The following is a 23,080-nucleotide window of genomic DNA, read 5'->3' on the forward strand; positions in this document are numbered from 1 at the left end:
GAAGAGAGTTTTCACAAGAGACAGATTGGAAATTACCCAGGGGTTGCTTGGTTACACTGCAGGACTACTTTAAAAAGCTCCTTCAGACTTTGCAGCAGAACTGGATCAGTAGGTGCAGCCTCTCATGATGTGGAGTTAGGCCCCCATGGCAATTTGCACCATTCTTGTTCAAGAATTTTACAGGACCAATACAATGAGATTGTTCAAAATCTTGGTGAGACAAATGCTACTGCCGTAAAAACATTTTTTCTTAAAAAGACATGATTTTAAATTTTACCTCATGATTGTGATGTTTCTTTACCAATTAGATTACATCAACTCACACTCAGTGTTCATAAATACCTACTAATTATATGTACAAGTGAGGTTGCCCAAAACAAGCCCTGGGGTGGGGGAGGATGGTGGGATGTGGCTAATAAAGCCACCAGAATTCCAGCTAGAGCTCTACTGGCTTAAATGGGCCTTCAGGATACTACTAGAAAATTCAGAACCCTTTAAAATATATTTTAAGACAGTAATATTTGGATGAAATGTCACACATGTCTAAAAAAATGAGTAAAAACTGCCAAACACCTTGTTCTAAATACTGTGCTGTCTTTGTTGGAAGAGGCTGATATTCAAGCTGTCAGAGTAGGATTAAATTAAATGCTTGGACAAGAAAAATGTTTTACAAAAATTTATTGTAACCATCAAATACTTAAAGGCATTCTGCATTAGATACACTATTAACTTCTTAATAAACAGAACTACTGCAAACATATCAAACAGTACCATTTAAAAAATCAGAAGGACCAATAATAGTTACACAACAGAAGATGAAAGCATACAGCACTGTATGGCATAGTATGACCCACTTGGATATTGCATTTTGGCAAAAAGATGATTTCAAGGCTATTCATATTCATGTCATGCACATCCTCAGGTATGCAAATAACAGAACATCTAAACTAGAGACTTGCAAACAGGAGAGTTCCCACACTACACACACCCAGCAGGTACCAGGTACCCTCTTTGGCCTGGAAGAAAATAGGCAACTTCTCTGAATCAGTAGGTAAACTATTTAAACACTGTGTTGAGTAAACAGAAGAACAAGTTTTTAACTTCTCAAAATTTGTTCCATCTTTTTACAGTTTATAGCTCTGATTTTGGTGCCAAGTACAACACATGATGAAGGTAAAGTCAGACTGCATTACCAGTTAACATGTCTGAAGGTTGACAACACTGTTTATTGACAAAATACCTCCTCATCTCACAAATAGGTGTTCAAAAGATCCCCTAAATAAAAACTTAACAGAGAGGCAGCTTCAAAACAAAGTACAGAAACTGATTTTTAAAGCCCGAATTTATGTTACTGTTTCTTATCAATTAGGTTCATTCATTTCCCAACATAGCTCTTAAATTAAATCATGATTGAGTCTATCAGAAATGCTTAAGCGGTAAATACCAAACTTCTGACAAAAGTGTATCGGTTTCATTATCAACCAGAAACTCACAACAAAGAAAGAAAAATGAAAAAGGAGAAAAATAAATTAAAACAGGACTGAAATTAAAGCAGAATTTTAAAAAATCTTGTTATACCAAAGTTTACATGTTCTGCTTATGACCCTGTGCTGTCAATCCCTAAAAAGCATTTTTGTTTAAAGAGCTGAATTACTGGGTTAAATCCCTAAGAAGCATCTTTCTTTATAGAGCTGAATTACTGGGTTAAATTTGATGACTGAAAACACACAAGAACTAATTGAGCAGCAGCATTTTGATGCCAAACTGAGGTCTGTAAAGGATATAAAACAGTGTTTTTAAAATTTACTTCAGCCACATATTAAAACGTACAACTCTGTGGAACAAGGATTCCATATTCTAAACTAGTAAGGCTCAGAAGCAGAAAAAGACTCCACCAGCAACTGGTCCCACACATGCTATATGGCCAAAACAACAACAAAAAAATCAGTTTCTGAAACACTGTATAAAAATTTGTTGAGCAGCTCTTCAGTCTAACTACAGTAACTTCCAAAAAGAACCTGAGCTGAGCGATAATTCATGTTGTGCATTTAGGAAATGAAGCTTTTACATTTCTAGCCAGGCTAATTTGGATAGCTACAAAGGTACTGGTAAAATATGACATGTCTTAGCTAACTGTATCTTACAGAGATTCTTTTTTTTTTTTTTTTTTTTTATTGAATTCCAAACTGAAGCAATACATATAAGCCACAATTCTGAAAATATCTACGCAAAGACTTAAAATATATAATTAGTCTCTTTGATACCACTTGAGCCTATGCACAGCGCTTGTAGAATCATGGCCTTAACTCACATTAGTCACTTCAGGTGGATCCACTTTTTAGTGGATTAAAACTCAGTTGAATTAACAGCTGAAAATATCTAATATGTTTTTCCCCACATTTGTGCTTTCTCTTTATTGAGAAAAGGCGTTTCAATTTAAAAAGCATATTAAGTAACAGTAATCACCAAATTCACTCTGAAAATATTGCAGCACTGCAAATTGCACAGATGCAAACTGTAACCTTCTACTCCCCACAACTAGCTGAAATTCACATTTAGTAGCAGCAGCTTTGGACCTGCCTGAAAGATCCTTGTCACCAACCCCCCACGTGCACTGGGAACCTCAGTGGGTCAGTGCTGCAGTGCTTTTAGAACACCCCCTAGCCAGGTGTGTCAGCTACCACTTCTAAACATTTGCTTTGCATTTCTGGCTCTGGGCCTCTGTTTTCTGGCCCCACGTTCACACTTGCAGGAGGCCCGTGAGCGAGTCTTTACCGGGCAGGCAGCCGTGCTTTTTACCACCTGCTTGCTCCTCCGTTGCGCCGGTTTGCGCCCATGCCTAGGGTGTGTTATAATCGTTTTTAAGTCCTTATGGAGGGTATCATACCTATTCTCAGGGTCGTCATCATCATCTTCCTCCTCCTCCATTGGGATAGTCCTTGCTAGAGCCTCTCCCTCATCTCCTGAAAAAAAAAGCACAACAGAAAACACTTAATACATGTAAATCCAACAATAAACAATACATGATAGCACAATAAACAACACAACAGATCAACTGCATCTCCATCAACAATCCCCATTTAAAAACAGCTTGGTAATACCACTTTTCTACCAGTTACATGGCTCAACAAATAAAAATAAATATAGTTTATTCAATTTTGCTCGCTACTACGCACAACTTGCAATTCATTCCTAATTACATACTGTGAATTTGGGATTTTACACCAAAACGTAAGAGACTAAATACTCAGGAATCAGAAATAAATTTCCTAAGAAGCTATTTGCTCTTTCAGAAGCTCCACTAGTGAGCTTGGTGCAAACTCAAAAGAAGGCACAAACAAATACAGGACAAAACTGCTTCCCAAGCCCATGGGTTGCCCTGCTGCCAGGAGGGAAGTACTGGAGAACACCAATCCTTCCTATTTTTGTTTTCACACTATGAGTGTGTGTAAAGAGTTGTATTTTGAGAATTCCACATGACATCAAGACCAACAGTGTGAGACATGTGACAGAGAAGGAACAACACAGTTTGAATCCTGCCCTTGAGATTTTCTGCACTCTCCTGGCTGGACTGAGGAACTGGCACATTCCCAGGTCTTCCCCTTGCTTTTTCTCTCTTTTATGTCTTGCATTCAAGTCAGACAAATCTGCTAGGTAGTGAAATTAAGGGGAAGAAATTTGAATGAGCTGAGGTCCCTTATTTCATAATTTCTGTTTATTTTCTACCTGTGTGGACTGGACTAAAAGGCTGCAAGGGGCACACAAGGTGATCACAAGAAGTCCCTCATGTAGATAAATAAAAGTATCCTGTTGGTTAAACCAGATCCTAAGTCTCATTCAACGATCAATCTACACAGCTTATCCAGACACAGAACAGACTCCTTTATTTTATTAATTCACCTATTAAACCAAAAGCAAACTGCAGGCAAAGGCCACATTCTTCTCTGAAAATACTCAAACATTGGCAGAATTTCAGAAAATCAAACAATAACCAAAGCTGAAAGAGACATCTGGACATGCTCTACTCCAACTCCATTCTCAAAGCAAAGCTAATCCAAAGTCAGGTCAGTTACTTCAGTTCTGGCCTCATCCAGACAAGTTTTGAACATTTCCAAGGACAAAGACTGCAGAGTTCGAGAGGGCAGCTCAGTGTAAGATACTTCTCGTATCTGTATCAGTTTTCCTTGCTAAATGCTGTATTCCACTGCCTCTCATCCTCTGGGCACACATCAAGCTGAGCCCCTCCTAAAACTGCCCGTGAGGTGATCTGCAGACAGAAATTCAGATGTGCTATTTTTAACATTCTGTCTCCACTCTAAACCAAGCCTCTTCTTTCTCAGTCTAACTCTCCTGTCAATCATCCCACACCACAGTCTTGTTCAGTTTGTATCCTGCTATCCATCTCTCCAATAATGACCCAATCTCTCCATTGTGACCTGCAAATGAAACAGCTCCCAATGCCTCAGACACTTCTGATATATTAAAACCAACTTTCTCCTCTTGGGCCATTTCAATACAAAGTCCATGACCTGGACATGAGCAAATCCATTTTTAAGGCATTTTTCACTGATGGCCCAGTGGTGCTGAAAACTGTCACTGAGTGCCATCAATTGTCTGTCTAAAGGAGTTTTAATGGCTGTGGCAACAACCACATGCAAAATAAAAAATTCACTGCTATGCAAACCATGAATTATCTGCAATCTCCCCTAGCAGTGACATCACTGGGGAAAACATTGCTAAGGCAGCACTCAAGGAAAAGCCCTACAAGTCCCAGTATTATCTGCACAGAGACACAACATATGAAAATAATAAGCAATGGCAGATCTCTAAGTAGCTGTTCTAAGCCTACACGGCTCTTGTGAGGCATAAAAATCGCTTACTTGATTTTTAATTGTATATTACAACACCACAAGTCTCCAGAGCCACCTCCAGTGCACAGAGAGGAGATGATAAATTTGAGTTCATCACATTATCTACTCCTTCCAACCAGCTTCTGCTAAATAGTCCCTGGGCAGCTGAGGCAAGGGCCAGGCTTTGGAAAGCTGGACTGCAAGGCAGTACCTGTTGTAAATACTGGAGTTTCCAAACATCATTTTTTTTTCCTCAAGGCACAAGCTGCACAAACTAAAATCATGGAATCTTACAGCCACAGGAGAGTTTGGCTGGAAAGGAATGTTATCACGTGTGCTTCCAAATCTGCACCAGAAAACCTGACAGGCTGCAAACATTTAAATGTGTAATTACCAACTGATGAGTGTTTTTGGCTTCTAGATTATTAAATGTCACCCAAACCTTACAAAACACCTCTGTTAGTATTTTAATATGTGTACATGAACATCTTTTGCACACCTGATGACTGACAAAATCCTGCATCAGCAGACAGCATCAAGCTTTCGGTCACCGGCCTGATCTTCTGCTCATCGCTGCTTCCATCGCCTGTGGAATTCTGATCATCGTTTTCTTCCTTATCAGACGAGGAAGAAGTAGTGACAACCACCTTCTTTTTTACAACTTTCTTTTTTAAGTTGCTTTTTTTACTTTCTTTTACTGATCCTTTTTTAATCTTTTTCTTAGTGTCTTCATAAGACTCCTCATCAGAAGAGGATGAGTCATTCTGTTCTTTCTTGGAAATTTTCTTTTTGTGGCTTATTTTTTTCTTTTCTTTCGTTTCAGTTCGTTTTTTACGCCTTGTGGCATCATCATCAGAACTCTCCTCTTTTTGGGGAGATTTCTCAGTATCAGAGGATAAATCAATGTGCATTCTTTTAGCTACTCTCTCTCTCAATTTCCTCTTTTCTGTAAACATGGGTTCCTTTTTAATTTTGTCGTTTTCAGAAGAATTGCTACTTCCTTTCTCTGCAGATGACTTATCAAGATCAGAGGAGTCATCATCTTGTTCTTTCTTGAAACCTTTCTTTTTCAATTTTTCAGATTTCTTTGCTTTGCTTTCTGATGCTTTTTTGTTCTTGGATCTGTCTTTTGAAGACTCCAACTTGTGCTCTTTCTTTGCCGATTTCTCAGTACTCTCAGAAGAAGAATCATCCCGTGCCTTTGTCTTTTTTGAATCCTTCTTTTTCTTAACTTCAGGACTCTCCTCTTTCTCCAGTGAAGATTTCTCAGCATCTGAAGACTCATCGCGTTTTCCCTTTGCAGATTTTTCTTTTGAGTCTCTGTTCAACTTGTCCTTAGCAGCTGACCTCTTACCCGTTTTATCTTTAGAAGAGTGATTAATTTCCTTCTCTGGAGACTTCTCAGCATCATCATCTTCAGAAGATTTACCTCTCTTCTTCTTCAGATTTACCTTTCTCTTACTGCTTGCTTTTTTCTTCTGCTCCTCTTCAGAGGAATCATAACTATCATCTTTTTGTGTGTGTTTTTTCTTTGATTTTTTTGCAGCCTCAATTTTACTCAACATTTTTATCTCTTTTTCTAACTCGGAATCATAGTTTGAGGAATCTGAGTAGTTTTGTCGTTTCTTTTTAGCAGCAGCAGCATTTTTAGCTGATTTGCCTCTTTTAGCATCTAAATCTGAACCAGAACTGGAACTTTTCCTTTTTCGTTTCCCATTTTCATCCTTTACTGGTGGACTCTTTTGAAAATCTGAAGCGTTTTGATTCTTTTCTGGCGCTTCATTGTTGCTTTCACTGTCTGAGGAGCTGCGACTCATCATCCCTGCTTCTTTCAGGACAGCTGGCAACTCATCAGAGTCTGAGCTGTGATCTAAGTCATATGGCTTTTTGGATTTGTTAGGACTGGGACCATCAGCAGTGCTGTCAGAAGAGTTTCTTTTATCGTTTTTCCTCCTGGGCTGCTTGGATGGTTTCCTCTTTCGTTTTTCATTGCTCGTGTCATTGCTGTCCTCTTCTGAGTTGGATGTCAGGGGGCTCATGTCCGTGGGGCGCCTCAGCGGGGTGGTCTTGACGCGCGGCGACCTCCGGAGATCCGAGTCCTCCACGGGCACAGCGTCATTCTCCGTGGAGGGCTCGCTGCCAGCACTGTGGTTTTGCTTTACAGAATCACAGTTTGCTGCCCTAGCTTGAGATTCGTCAGCGTCTTTAGATGCATCGTCTTCAGATGCATCAACGTCTTTAGATGCATCAATGTCTTTATTGTCCTTTTCTAGGCTGTTGTCTTGATCTTCAGCTTTAACTGCAGACTCTGAAAGGGAAACTGGAGTCAATTTTACAACCAGTTCTTTTGTTCCTTTAGCTGATGATTTTGACTTGTTACCTCCTTTGGTATCTTTCACAGGAGTGTTCAATTTTGCATTTGAATTTGAAGTCTCATGATCTGTTGCTGTGTTTCCACTGTCCTGCTCATCCGATGGCATCTGAATCTCCATAGCAGATTCCAGAGTCTCAAAAATATCTTCAGGAACAGACGAGGGGATGGACACGATATCCATGTCTAAAGCCTCTGTACTGTTTGGCTCATACTGCGGTTCTTCATTTCTGCCAGACTTTTTCTCTTCCCCAGGAGCTGCCTTGTTATCTGTCTGTTCCACTGAGGGAACACTTTGATCCATGGGCTCACTGTCAGGTCGCTCTGACACAACTTCTTTCTGTGTCTGTGTGGCGTCATCCTCTTTTAATGCCACATGCTCCTTTCCTTCATCTTTTTTCACCTCATTTTTTTCTGATCTAACCTCAGGTTTTTTCTCTTTGGTATTTTTATCTTTGATTTTAACATTCAGTGCTTGAATCTCCAGGTTCAAGCCTTCTTCTAGTGACAGATGAGCTTTTTTCATGTCACTCAGCACAGATTTAAAAGCTTTCAGCTGGCACAGTTGCACAGCTGGGCTTATTTCTACATTTTCTGCAGCGTTTTTCAAAAAGCTTACAAAGCTAGAATTCAGATTTGTTGTAGTTTCAATCAGTTTTTTTGTTTTCTTAAGCAAGTCCTTTGGCACCATTAGTGCTTTATAAGAATATGTTAGTGAACCTGAATATAAATTATCTAATTTTTTTTCTTCCCCATTACAATTTGCATTATTTCTCTTTGGAGAAAACTTGACTGTGTGGTCATATATTTTACTTTTTTCATTTTCAACTTTCATCTTTTTTTTGTTTTGTTGAAGTAACTGTTCTAAATTTTCAAAGACACTGTCACATGCAGTAACCAAGTCCAACAAAGGCTCTGGATGGCAAATATAACAGTGCCACTGATTATTTTCATCCAGGATAGTCGAGAGCTCTTTTCGGCCCAGGTTGCGCAAAATGCACTTTTTACAGAAGGCGTTATGGCAGAAGTCACAGCAAATCAAATTTCCACCTTCAGCACACCACCTGCAATGAGATTGAGAAAGGTAAGAGTTTTGTCTCCTCATCATCAAGGTGATACATTATTAAGTTCACATATTTAAAAATTTAGGTGCTAAACAGATATCCATTACTTGAAACCGTTACTAAAAGCATGTCTGAAAAGCTCAGTGGAGAACTGCCAAGTCAGAAAATTCATGTATTAGATTAACAGCTCACAAAGCTGAAATGATCAGTAATTTTCAAACACAATTTCAGGATTGATTTCTTTAAAGAAGAGAAGCAAATTAATTAAATTATATTTTCCCTGTTTCTCCTGTAAATTTGTGATTTATTTTACACTAAAATTAATAACCTTCAGTCTTTCTGGCCTTTGCTCATACAATGCTATTGCAGTACATGAAGACTGAAAAGTGGTGGACAACAAGCTCATAGAAACCACACAGTGCACAATTTTGACTGAATTACACATTTAGATATTTGACATAAGGACAGAGAAGTGCTTTGGTATTTCAAAAGTGTGAGATGCCTCTGGAGAACTGAGTTTCTCTGGTTCATGAAGTTTAGAATGTCAGATTTTATCCCCATCTTTAAGGTGTTAGGAAGGTGGCATGTTATTTAGTTAAAAATGTGGTATCTTACAAGTGTTTGTTATTAGATTTCCTTATAAAGTATTTTCCTGTTCATTACTAAAACAACAATCAGTTTAAAAAAAAAACTGGGATTGAGCATTTCTTGGTGACAAATAATTGTTGATTCAGATCTTATGTACTTGTCTTTATTCATCAATAGTATCATAATTGCAATAAAAAAAGATCCCCAAACCAGTAGAGCTGTGGGTGTTACTTTTGTTTTTGTACACTTACCTACACTGTTCATCCATCCCATCTGAATCACGACTGATGTCATCACTCATGTAATACTTGTAGCAAGTCTGTAAAGAAAGAGAGAGAACAAGGAATTCTTTATTAAATCTCAACTGGGCTTCAGCAATTCATTAGATTTCAGCATGCATTAGAAGCAAACCAGTAAAAGCAGCAGCTGCAAGGTCTTCCGCATTCTAAGCCTTTTACATTTGTTTTAATCTAAAAAACATCTTTTATGTCCCAAAGCATGACTTATTTAGATGGCTCAAGGTTTGTTTGAAAATTAAACACTCTTTTGTTTGATGGCTGCATATTTGTGTATTTTAGAACATCAGCTGAATGCTTCTCTCCAGTCTGAATGTTTCTTCCATCTATTTCCTACGTAAATCAACACCACATCCTCCCTGACACAATTAATCCCACAAAAATTACAATTTTCAGCTGGATGCTCCTTATGTTAGCATGTGATGCCATAAGGCTTTAGATTAAAATGTCTTCAGCATTTATCATGATGTTAACATCCAAGAATTCTATTTCCAGGTGCAAACAAAGCATCTTCATTTGAAAATTTGGTAATGGTAAGAAAAAAAATACAAATTACTCAGCTAGGAGTATTGATGGCTTCAGCTACTGAATTGATAACACCAAATTTTGACGGTTTGGTGTCATTTTTTTCCCAGCTATTACTGAAGAAATGTTCTCCCAGACTTGCACCTCTACTTTGAACAGGCATTTATACAATTCAGAATGCAGAAGAGGCTTCAACACCTGAATTGACAATGATGATGCCCCATTATCTGGAACAGACTCACACATCTGTTCAACTAAACAATCCAAACAACCAAAATCAACATAAAAGCCCGGTAAAATCTGATGTTTAGACACTTGATGGAACATTTACAATCAAAGGAAAATAGCTTCTCAGGTCTGGTACTTTTACCTAAGTAGGAGAAAAATAAGGGCAGGACTCGGCACAGAAATAATGGAAGAACTTGAAATGAGTGGCTTCCATTCCTCCCTCTCACATTCACATAAGGCCATGTTCAATGAAGTAAAAATAGAGAAAATCAAGGGAAACATCCCTTGATGCAACTCATGTAGCAGAGGTCCCAATCAAGACCTGCTGTTGAGCCCAACACTCTGACCAGGTTACAAAAATGACCAAGGTCACTGGTCACACTGCAGGAACACGGCTGTGCAAGGCCAGGAACAAGAGCTGGGACTCCAGTGGAGATGGGAAAAGGTCACCTTGTGAGCTGATTTTTGTAAAGCACATTTTGTAAAAGAAACAAGCCAGAATGCAGAGAAGGGCCAGCACACCAGACTAGATGGGCATGGCTGACTGTCAGCTGAGTATGTAACAAAAATGAGGAACTGGGAAGAAGGAGGAGAACAAGCAGGGAAATGCTACATGTACATTATATCACAGAACTGTATCTCTATCTTTAGCAATATCTTTAAAAATACAAAATCTCCACCACTATAGAAATATGCAAGAGAGATCTCTGCAGCTCTTTGAAAATTAACAGAGATCTCCACAGCAGGAGGCAGGGACATTTCCTTCCTGTCCCACCTCTTCCCTCTGCAGCCAAATCAGGGCCTGTGTGGAGCCACCAGGAAGCCACACAGCTGAAAACTCAGATTATGGACTAGACCAGCATTGCAAAGCTGCCATAAATTAAAACGGTCCAGGAGCTGGCAGAAACAGAGATGGCTTTGAAGCTGCTTTTCTGTTCCTTATTTCAGTGCTGTTTTACATGGATTGCTTTACCAGGAAATGCAGACTTGAATCCGTTCTTAAAATACATTAAGAGTAGGCAGAAATTTCAGACAGATCATTTAACATTAAAAATTCACTAAGATTATACCCTTAAAGCTGTAAAACTAAATTACAAAGAAACCACCACCAGTTTAACTGGGATATAAGAAAAAAGGAATATAAATTTGTAAGCATATTTGCTTTTTTCCCCCCCTCCTTTTAGTTTCCTTAATTGTAACAGCTAATGACTGAAAACTTTACTGACTAATGAACAAGAATTACTCCCACAAAAACCCCACCCAAACCAACTAATATGACATTTTGAAACAAAACCAAACAGAACTGTTTACCACATACCTTACAAATAAGCACTTTCAGTGTAGGGTGTCTATAGATTGAATCCTTTTGAAAATGGTTCACCTGCTGCCCGCAAGCTGTACAGCTCACAATTCCATGGAGCCCTTCTTCTATGGAGAGGATTAGAAAGCACACATTAATTGTTTTCATCCTTATTTAAAAAAATCTGTATATATATACTGCATTTTCTCCCAATATTCCAGCCTGTCAGGTTTTTTATAGGCCTTTACTTCTGCACCACCCAGTACCAGAGAAACCTTTCTGAAACCATTTGCTGTTTTAAGACTGAATTTCCCCCTGATTTCTTTGCTGCACTTGGGGTCACGGCATAATTCTTTTCCTTTGAGAGATTTAAGTTGGGTTAACTGGTCACCTCATGAAAACACACCTAAATTATAGTCATCACTAAAATTCTTTCAGAGCAGCTCTGATATGCTGGACAACGTTCCCTATTTAATCTTTGTTCAGCAAATGAACAAAGCCACTGCAATTCATGTTCGTCTTATGGCACTTCTTTCACGTACAGTTTTAGTTTCTCACAGAAAACTGTTCCAGAAAACACAAGTAATCCTTGCAATACTGACTGAAAAACCTTTTCTCACATTTTGTTCCCTTCTCAGTGGTGGTTTTTGGGTTTTTCTGACACTACAGGTTTGCAGTAATCCACGTGTTCTCCCCATGTTGCTGATTGCTCCCATGGTGTGTGAATCACTCTGCTGCTGCAGCCACATTTGCCAGCCCTCCAATTCACTTTAGAAGGGGTGAACTTAGACCTGGCAGGATTACTCCATGCCAGGCCCTTAATTAATACTTGGAGACCTTTTCGTTTTCAACAGCAGAAAAAGGAAAAATCATTTGTGGAAGTTCTGCTGTTCCAAAAGCCCAATTTGGGAAGAAGCAGATACAGGTTCGGTAAGGGATCACTGAACTGTGACTTGTCCTTTGCTGTCATGCTCAGTGATTAAGTCAATGAGGAAATTAATACAAACAGTTGAATTTAATACTTACAATCTGAGTACAGACTCTGAATTTTTTCTATTTTTAATGAAAATATCACTACCCCAGAATCAAAACCAAGCTCCAACACCAGCATGTTAAGGAACTGAATGAACATTCTCAAGACACAGTACAAGCTCCCAGCAATCTGCTGCTGAAGCACAGCCTCAGATGGCTCAGGGGGCAGTGAAACAGCTGATCCATGCTCCTAATTCAGTGAAATTCTGAAAGCTGGATGTGTTTGCAGCCTCCAGCCATTCCTGACTGCACGTCCTGCAGAGCCTGTGGACCTGCAAGCCCCTCTCAGGAGCTCCAAACCAGCTCAAAGGCCGGGTTCAAATGCTGCTGTGACTGTGGATGAACACACCACACTCCTTGGGAAAGAATCCCACATTCTGCATTGCAGAACCTAAGACAGCAGCATAGAATCAAAGCCTGGCACACATCACAGTCCTTAAACTGCTGCAGGAATCATTGAGGGGCCCAGGGAGAACATGATATTCCCTGCCAAGCCCTGAGCCACTTCCCTGTTTTCCACAACCAAGGGGAAGCACTATGGCCTCCCTCCTCAAACCCGCAAGCTGGCACCAGGAAAAGAGAATTTATGAGGCAAACCTTTGTAAACCAGGTTACTACTACAAATGATGATGACCCAAAAAAATTAAACTACTACTATTTCGTTGATACTGAGAAACTACTTGGTTAAAAACATTCCTAACTGAATTTCTTAGCAAAAATGCAACCACAACCATGCTGTAGACACAAAACTTGAAAATAATGACACAATGCCTCTTACATTCTTAGATAAGAGCATCTGGTTGCTAGAAAGGCCAGAGATCTGCTTCTACCACTAATTCTAATACACACAGGTCATACAATTCCTACTAGAAATGTAAATATTTTATGTATATATATATATATATATATATATATATATAAAAAAGCCTGCAAATTTCCTAAGGATGGAGATTAAAAAAGCTGGAAGGGCAAGTGATACAAACTGTCCTGGGGATGCAGACACAGGCCACAAAACTCAAGCACAAGTGTCTTATCTTTTTAACACTGTACCCCTGGAAAGTTCTGTCGGACCATATATAGAATTGTTATAAACACATATGGAGAAAGCGTTCTTATATGAACAGGACATCTTGCATGTAGAAAACAGAACCAACTTCCAAAGTTTGTAATTTAGAGAAAACATCAATGCTCAAAATATCACAGACACCACAGGAACCCAGGTGTATGCACAAGCACATTTATTCCCACACAGTCACATTTCACTCCCCATCACCCACAACACTCAAGAAATTACTTTAAAAGAGAGCAAGGATCTCAAATGATATAGTGGCAAGGATAAAGAGTGTGTGCAAGAGATGTTTGTATGACTATCCTGGCTACTGCTGGAGGTGTGTGAGCTAAGATATTGCCAGTAGGGTTAACAAAAATATCTATTGTCTTATTGGCTACATTATACATAATCCTCCCTCCTCTCCTTTGCTTTTGGGAAAAAAAAAAAAAGGGAGAGAAATTAATCTCTGTTAGTATTACAATCTACCTTCTCAGTTTTAGCAGCAGTTATGGAAAATCAGCTGACACAGCAGCTTTTCAAAGGTAATTCTTAGAAGGGCCCACTGGTAGGGAATTTCCCACAATTTCAAAGCAAAACAAAAAAGTCTTTATATTGTCTGAGGCTTTAGGATTTTTTCTTAGCTCACTGATGGATAATCTGCCCATACATGTCTCTGCTTAAACATGGTTGCTTGTGAATGTTCCTGTATCAATGGTGTTCCAATTCCTTTAAAAAAGGAATGCTTGTAACATCTGATTGCAACCAAGCAACTGCACCTAATGAAGCATCCTGTATCTACTGAAAATAAGGAATTTAATGGGAACTAATCTTAGCTTTCACTGCTGCATTGCAGGAGCAGCAATGGAGGCTAATTTCTGTCAGCTAAAATCCCTAATGAACAGAAAGCCAGAAGAGTGGAGGTATTTTTAGGATAATTTATCAGAAATATGGACAATTTTCAGACATACCAATTGTGGTCATGAGCAACAATTTAAACCCGTTTCAGTAGATGTTTTAAACTGTATTTACCTCCACGCTTTTTGGGAGCTTCAGGTTTCATTTTAACGGTATTTCTGCTTCTAAATTCAGGCCCTTTAAAATCATCTTTGTCTTCATTCAGCACTGGCTCAGGCTGTACAACCACTGTACCTAGAATAATTTTATTTAGAAATTGGAAACCATTACACATCCAAGTGAAGTGCAAAAGTTCTGATTAATAAAGCCAACCAAAATAAAATAAAATAAATGCAATCTGTTGACTAAAACTCAACAAAGTTTTGAATGTACAGATGTTAAAAAAAATAAAACAAAACAAAACCAACACCACATATTTCAAATTATGTCTGTGTTGCAGCTGTAGGACAGAAACCAAGGACTGAATGGGCTGGGGAGCAAATTCTGCTATTTCTGCTCTGCTGTGGCATGTGCAGGACAGGACTGTCACACTGCTGGGGTGTGTAGAACAGGAATGTGCTACCAATAAAAGACATCACTTAAATCCCTCAAAACACCTTTTTCTGTCTTTGACTCCTTCTATTCAGTTTCCCTCATCTTCATTTATTTCAGCTTACGAAATAAACAAAAAAGCAATAGAATAAAACATGCTTTGTCTTTAACAAGATTCAAAATCTGACATTTTCATTTAAACAAAGTACTAATCTAAATTACGTGAAGGAAAGAACACATCTTTCCTATTTAAGAAGCAAGTTTTGTTGTGAGGACACTGAAAATAACCTAATATTCTCAATAAATAATTTTAGAGTGACTGCTCTTAATACTGCTCCTCACACAATGAACAGCTGTAGTTATTCCTGTAACTTTCATAGGTAAAAAAATGGAGGAGATTAATCCAACTCACACTGCAGCTAAGAGCAGAGGAGCGTAGGCCTACAGTATTAACTGTGTCTAAAATGTGCTTAAAATAGATCAAATAATGGCATTTTACCCCCAGAGTTAGTTTTGCTTTTGTTGATCTAATTGCTAATAACCTCAAAGACAGAACAGTAAAATAAGACCTCCAAGTGAGAGCTTGAGACTCCTACAAAACAACAGAATAATTTCCCATTTTGTGATGGTTTTATACAGATGTCAGCAGGCTTTTGAAATTAAGCCACCAGCATATCTGTGTGCACCCACAAATTAAAATCTGCTGAGTTCCAAACTGAAAGTGCTCAGGTTCCTCTTTCTTGTGGACAGAAAACCAACAGGACCTTTGAGAGGCATTTACTGATACATGTGCATTCTAGTGAATTATTTATGCTGCATCATAATCTTGGCTAATTTGTTGAATTCAGAAACCAAGAAAAAAAAAGACATGACCTACCTTTAGGCAAGCTTTGCATATCTACATCATTCTCTGAGTTCTCATTTGAAATATCTTCATTTACAGTTTCATCTATGATTTGTTCATCATCTGACCCAACATATTTTGTTACAACTGTAGGTTTCCTGCATAGACAGAAAAAAAACCCCATGCTCTGACAAATAGTACAAACTACAATTCAGGTAAGCTTTGCAGGCAAAACAACATATGAACTGTGAAAAACTAAGTTATTTTTAAATTAATTGAAGACATTATGAGTTGGGATGCTCCAAGTTATTACTACACAACTGTAAGATAATTTTCTGGTTTGTAACAGGATTTTTTCCCCTCCCATGTGAAACAGAGGTATATACTAATAAAATCTTTTTGTTGTAAAATCGAGGTTTGATGTATTTTTAAGAAAGTCACAATTCCAGGAAAAAAGTCTAAATGAAACACAAGTGAATGTCTGCTCATTAATTTTATCCATCGTTCAGGTTTAAGAGGCAGCACAAAGAGAACATACAGATATAGACAAATTACAAAAAGCATCTTGGCAGAAGAGATGCTTGCAAGAAAATGAAAGAAATACAAAAAGAAATGAAAAAGCCAACCACTCAACAAAAGGATCACCTGACAGAATTCCACACAAACAATTTAAAACTGAATCCATGAAAATGAATGAATTTACTACGTCAGGATGGGGAGAAAATAATACAAAATATGAAGCAAATTTTTCAGTAGTCTGAAGGCAATGCACGAACTACTGCAGGATACTGGTTTTGTCAATATAAGGTACAGTATGATAAACGAATGAAAACCTCTTTGGTGATAAGACAGGAAGCAAAAAGCAGAACTAAAAAAGTATATAAATAAAAAGAGTTCAGAAGGACACTGGATTCAAAAGATGAGGGAGAAACTAAAGCCAAATACAAAACCACACTTGCAAATGTAGCATCAAGACAAACATAAAAAGGAGACTGAAGAATATTAATTCCAGCAGACATAATAAAATAAAGCAACTTGGATAAAAAGGAGAGTGAAAAGAGATACAGACTTCTAAAGAACAGCACTATGGCAGCTGTTGAAAGCTCAACTCCCTGCACAGTTCACTGAGATTTAATAAAAATCACAGAGGACAGAATTTGAGTGAGCATCAGCTGAGAGCAGATGAGGAAGAGTTTGACTGGACTGAGTCTGCTCTTACTTGGGACACAAATCATTTGTACGTTCAAGCAGTTGGTAAACAATTCACTCCATACTTTTTTAGATGAGGGAAAAAGGATTGAACAGGGATACAGCAAATGGCAGTTTCTGCACAGGACAACCCAACAGCACAGTCTGATGCTGCACTCTCCCAACAGTCAAGCACATAAAGCCTTTTTTTCTTGTATGACCCAAATGACGTTTTTGGAAGAATCCTACATGTACAAGACTGAAGGAACTCTTGTACAAACTCCTCTGTCCTGAAGATATAGGATAATCTTTTCTTTGTAAATAATAGCCAAACTTGAGCATCTTAACCTTTCATCCTGAGAAATAGTTTGGATTTTAAATGTACTATGAGGCATTTTTTTACCAGCACTCCATGGGTTTTTACTGGTGTGGACCTAAAATATTTGATGCAGTGTACCCACTTTTCTATAGCTTCTCACACCCAAAATGTTATTTATTTGTTATCATTTTCCAAACCAACCTTTTGGAACGGGATGATCCTAAGGATTTGGTTCTTTCAGAAGAACTACTTCCCTAGAAACAAAAAAAAATGTAAAAATCAACACATTTGTATCCAAGGGAACTGTCAAAGAACAGTTTCTTGCATTAACTAGAAACAACTCAGAAATCACCAGTGCCCTTATAAAAAAATAATTTTAAAAGAGCAGCAGGAAAAACAGTAACTACAACTGACAATTTCAACAGTCATGCCAGCTCAGTTAAACTGAATCTCTGGAGTTTCAGGTCCGAAGTCAGCAGCTCACACAGTGCTGGGAATGCTCTTCTTCATATGTGAAGAAACAATCCCCTTTTCCAACACACCCTTCCAGAGGTCTCTGGCACTCAGGAGGAGCAGCAGCCATAAACTGCCAGCAGAACAGACTCTTGTATGTGGCTCATGTGCCGAAAGCACTGGCTGCCTTCAGAGCAAAACTGATTTTTTCAATGGTTTTTGCACTCAGATCACAACTAGGTCTGGGCAGTTGAAAATATCTGAATTTACAGCAGTAAAGGCAAACTAAGGCAAGACACTGGCACTTGTGTTTTCTCTACAATGTTAAGACCTTGTCTACCAGAACGTTTCCAATAGGAGAACAGACAGAAGTAAGAAATACCACATGAAAAATTTCTGCTAATTTTAACATAGGTCCATTTTTATTTTTTTTTAAAGGAAGCATATTTGCCTAAAGAACAATTAAGTACCTACTGTTATCTGAGTAACAGGGTGAAGGGGGAGGACATTAATGGGTGCTTCTGACGGTATTATTGAAGCATTTATTGTAAAAGCAACAGAGTGATCTCAGACACTGTGCACTAGACATGCAACCAGAATTCAAAAGCATTTTTTATTCCTACCTCGTCCCTGTTGTTCTCCATTGAAGCTGGGCTTCCTTTAGGTTCTCTACTTTTACCTATGGAGACAAATTAAAGGAGTCCATTGAAATGCAAGGAACATCAGAAGTTCTTCACACTGCACATCACAGCATTGTTTATGTTTCACCAGCTTGGATAGAGGTAACTGACTTCCAGAGATGTAATAATATCATTAGTGCATTTCTGCTGATCTCTAAGAATTTCCTACAAGTATTTTCTCTCACACATCTTGACATAAGCAACAAAATATTAAATCTGGGATCACGGAACCACAGACAAAAATCCCATTTGATCCAAGTTCTGATGATAATTCCTATTTCTCAAGCTTGGGAAGTGTGGAATATAAAGCCTAAAGACCTGCAACCTATTGGCACCTGCTCCAATCCACCAGTCCTGGAAATGGAAGGGAAGGTTTGGAGTTCAGTGATTGAACGATTCTTGTATGAAGTTGCTCCAAAAGTTTAGGAACAGCAGGATTTTAACAGATGCTACTGAGAAGGAAATATAATTACAGGATACTTATCAAGATTATTAGCCTTATACAGGATTATGTGACACTTATCACATTAAAAATGTGATTTTGACAGAAGACTACTAGCACCACAACTTCTTTATCCTTAAACTTCAGTTTTGGGGAGAACGAAACAATTTACTATACTTTGAAGAAACTGAATCACTTAGAGAATTCAATGTTGGATATTTGACCTCTGCAGAACTGAGTAAATTGCAGGGAAAATCATCCAGCCATTTCCACATGTGAAGGAGGAAGTACAAAATGGAAGCAGACAGTGTTTTTGGCCTTTTTAAATATCTGCAACTTCTTCTCTAGAATAACAGGCATTCCCTATTGTGAGGGAGAAACGTGAGATATGGAAGGAGGGTAATATTTCTGCTGCAGCTTGGATACTGCCCACATTCTACTCCTGACCAACTTTGCCTGAGCGATAAACCCATGGAAAATACCAGCTTGGAGAGCCTGGCAGAGCTTCCCCTGCTCTGGCAGCCCCAGTGTGTGCAGACTCTGCACTCAGACTGGCAGCCTGATGCACATGTGCTATTCCAAAGGCAGCTGAACACGCTGCAGTGCCAGTTTCTCCGTGTGCCCACCGAAGCAGCCCAAGTACTGCAGCCAGTGCTGGCCTGGCTGCTCCTGCCCAGCCACTCCAGGGCTATCAGGGAGCTGAGCTTCCCCTGGGATTGCTGCTCCACTCTTGGAACAAGAGCAGGCAGGCTGGCTCTCGATTCTCCTGCTGGCAGCCATGCAGTAGAAAAGAGGGAGACATCCAGTTCCAGTGCAGAGGAGATAAAGAACATTATTAAGGCTATAAAGCAAATATTGCTTCCTGTTTTAACTGACTTCTGTGTGTGGCAGGGACGTAAGTTTAGGGTATGAAGTAATACCAGCTAATACCCAACTGATTTCTGACATCCAGTCTCCCTGGGCCACGCTTAATCACCTTCATCATCATCATCTCCCTCCTCACAACACTCTACCCTATAGCTCACATATCCTCCAAATTCTGGAATAAAATAAGATCCATTACTAAATAAATCTGATTTGGCCCCAGTCACATCCATAACTTCTGCCTGTAATGAGCACCCGCTGGATTAAAGAAAAAAAACAAGCACAGTTGCTAAAGACATTTTCATTATGCATAGAACATTGGGATGAGAAGGAAATTTGCACAGTAAATTCCTAATATTTAAGTGTTTAATCCTGACTCTTCAACTCTAATATGTTCTTTTAGACCTCAAAACCAACACAAAAATATGCTATCAATTTGCAAGTGTATCCATTTCAAAGACAATCTGTGTTTCATGGCAAAGACACAAATGCTAATTTTTAACTACAGAGGAAGAAGAGAAGATTTCTTTTTCCCCATGTGCTCCTCAGCAAAATTTCACTTTGAGATGCATCTACATCAGTTTATTTTACTGTTCTACTGAAGCACCACATGAGTTTCTCCTGTGCTAACAGTTCTGTTTGATGCTGACATGAGGAGGTGAATGCTACAGGCAGCAGACTCCTTCTCTAAACAAAACATTAAAAGATAAAAACTACAAGCCAGAAAACCCATGGAAGACATTACTTAAGACAACTGGAGTTTGAAAATAAATTCTGTAATACAGTCAGCACACTCTTCTCCTGCAGTCTACCACATCAACACAACTTTTAGCTCATTAATCGGTAGAGATTGAAAGGCTTTGCACCTGTATCCAGTCCAAGTTCACCTAAGAAACAAATTTAACCAGTTAAATTTGGAAACAATTTAGTACTGACATGAAATGATTTCACTTGTAATCACTGTCATGGAAGTGTTTAAATTTCATTACCTATTTCTAACTTCAAAGTAAAAATTTCCAGTATCAATTCTGACCTAGTGTAGGCCTCTAGTTTTTAAAAAAATATTATTTTCTTTTCAAATGTTTCCAGATTATATGTAGAAATTTTTTTCAAATTACTAAGGAAACATAATCTCCAGAACTTCTTCCACACCTACAAGGACTGCAAAAGCATTACCACAGCAGAAGAACCAAGATGCTGCATCTATAATTTCAGAAACACTGAACAAGGAACTCCTAGCACAGCAAGTACCTGTGTGTTTGATATCTCATGTTTCAGAGAAGGGAAATTACCAGAAGATTAGATTTTTTTCACCTTTAGGAAGATTCAGAACTGAAATAAATATTGTATCAAAGGCCTATTGTGTATTTATCAAGCTATCACCACTTAAGACTTGGTATAATTGTCCCAGTGAAGTGTGATATAGAGAAATAACAACATCAAGTTACTTGGCTTTTGAATCACATATACATTGAAAATGAACATAAAATGTCTTTTTACCTATACTTTTGTTTTTAGATAATGCTGGAGGAGAGTTTGCGTCCTCAGATTCTTCTGATGAGTGAGCCAAGAAGTCATGGAGTTTCTGTACCAATGTATTCAACTTGCTTTCACTGTTAAAATACAATACTCAGAGTTACTTACACATCTCACTCCAATTTATCAAGCTTGAAAGCTTATGTTGAATCTCAATACACATCCACATGATATTTAAACATTTGTTTCTGCATGAGCATTTCAGAGCAAATAAAAAGCATGTATTTTTTCTAAATACTGAGTGAAATAGTAGGTGTAGCCTTATTGACAAAAAAGCATAAAAAGTCTATTTTAAGTCATTTTCACTGTTTACAATTATTGACAAAATTTAAGGAAGTCTGAGTGGTGATGCTGCTATGACATGAAGACAGCAAAAATTTAATATTCTGCTTGTCAGAAGCCAGACAGGTAAGAATAAAAAAATCTTTATTTTATTACCTAAAATGTCACCTTTGGGATATAAACCACTAGAACTAACAGAAGAGTTTCACCTGCAAACTTCAAAACAAACAGGTCCACTGAATATGACAGTGAATAGGTGAGTGAATATGACAGGTCCACTGAATATGAAAATTTGCTGATGCAAAACTTCTGTTAAATCTACTATCTACATACATGCTGTGTGGTGGTAATTTTGTCAAGAAACAACCATGCAGGACCAGATCATTCCTTGATCTGTTTGTTTGAATGCTGATGATTAACTCATAAAAAACAATCCTCTGGCAACTTTCATTAGACACTTTTAGACCTCAGGAACAATCTGGAGTACATTTACTGATTACAGTAAAAAACAACACCCCGATGCCAGGCTTGCCTTAGAAAGCTGTAATATATACATATACATAACCTCTGTGTTATCCCCTGGAATTTTACATGGTTTATTTCTCCCAAAACTCCTACAACTTCCCAGGACAAGGCTTTCCCAGCTGCCCTGACCTAGGCCAAGGGTGTTCAGCTCCTGTTCAGAAGTGCCACTGAGCTGTTTGCTCCCTCCCCTCCTTATCAGCCCTCTGGAATCTGCAGCTGATCTGTCCTGACTCACCACCCCTTATCTGCTGCTCCAGATGCTTTTTCAACTCCTGACCTGCCCCATCCCCAGCAGAAGTGAGTCCAGATGAAGGATAAAGGCTTTCCACCCTTCCCACTGTTTGTTTTCCCATTAATTTCAAAATAGTCTTCTAATAGCAAGAAGAAATTACATTTTCTGTGCCTGTTTTATTGGTCATAAGAACTTTTGAATATTCAACCTGAGCAGCCACCTTTACCATCACTACTATTTCTCCGAACACATCAATTCATTAACTTCTGACTTTCAATTTGTTATTGCTTAAAAAAAATAAAATCTCATTTTATCAGAAGGATATACAGGTGAGTGCTCTCTTGAGCTGTGAGTGAATATCCTCACATCAGTGCCAGTGACTATTTCAACCACTGAAAATAACCACATAAAACAGCATAAACCATCCATTAAAAAAAAAAAAAACATCTGCAATTTCTTTAGATCTCCTGAGGTACTCAAAATAAAACAAAATAGCACTTTACAATGAAAAGATTTTCTGCATGAGTGAAGGGCACTTTTCTTTTGAGACTACATATGTACCATCAATCACTGGAGCAAGTCTGAAAGAGCAGAACAAAGCTCTTTAACTCTCAAGAGTACCTTAAAATTTTTCTCTCAATCTGTCCAAAAGTCTTTCCCTCTAATTACTGGACTCATGCTGCTACACAACTGCCAGTTCCCTAATCTTGGGCTTCCCTTTTTCTCATGGATGGAAGGCATACTTGGAAAACATTACAGAAGATGATAATGGTACACTGCAGTCTTAACAGCTTGCATGCTCTCCTTTAGAAGGGAGATTTAATGACAATTTACTCACATTAAGTGAAAAAAAACCTAGAGTTCTTCAGAATTATTTGATAGTAAAAGCATATAAAGAGATTTTATATGCATTCCAGATGGTCTGAAGAAATAAAGCACATTTAGAAAGGCCACAAGAAAGTAC

At 38.4% G+C, this 23,080-nt stretch overlaps 1 protein-coding gene across 9 annotated transcripts in view; it reads right to left on the reverse strand.

The window, feature by feature from the left end:
• The window catches only part of ATRX (ATRX chromatin remodeler), a 64,252-nt gene that overhangs the window by 32,287 nt on the left and 8,885 nt on the right, over nt 1-23,080 (reverse strand). For 4 of the 9 annotated variants that reach the window (XR_015276160.1, XM_086850117.1, XM_086850116.1 and 1 more), the window contains 9 exons: nt 21,042-21,154; nt 18,179-18,234; nt 17,304-17,356; nt 15,629-15,753; nt 14,335-14,454; nt 11,241-11,350; nt 9,125-9,192; nt 5,350-8,285; nt 2,888-2,963 (listed from right to left, as the gene is read on the reverse strand). Coding sequence is in view for 8 of the 9 variants with exons in the window: in XM_086850117.1 (XP_086706243.1) it covers nt 2,888-2,963; nt 5,350-8,285; nt 9,125-9,192; nt 11,241-11,350; nt 14,335-14,454; nt 15,629-15,753; nt 17,304-17,356; nt 18,179-18,234; nt 21,042-21,154 (3,657 nt within the window). In the remaining variant the exon portion in view is untranslated. Of the gene's footprint in view, nt 1-2,887; nt 2,964-5,349; nt 8,286-9,124; nt 9,193-11,240; nt 11,351-14,334; nt 14,455-15,628; nt 15,754-17,303; nt 17,357-18,178; nt 18,235-21,041; nt 21,155-22,013; nt 22,069-23,080 lie in introns of those variants that run through there. The other 5 variants (XM_086850118.1, XM_023926733.2, XM_086850121.1 and 2 more) reach the window with 4 other exon arrangements.

This window comes from Cyanistes caeruleus, chromosome 14, assembly GCF_971803275.1.
Source record: "Cyanistes caeruleus chromosome 14, bCyaCae1.hap1.1, whole genome shotgun sequence".
Lineage (NCBI taxonomy): Eukaryota > Metazoa > Chordata > Aves > Passeriformes > Paridae > Cyanistes > Cyanistes caeruleus.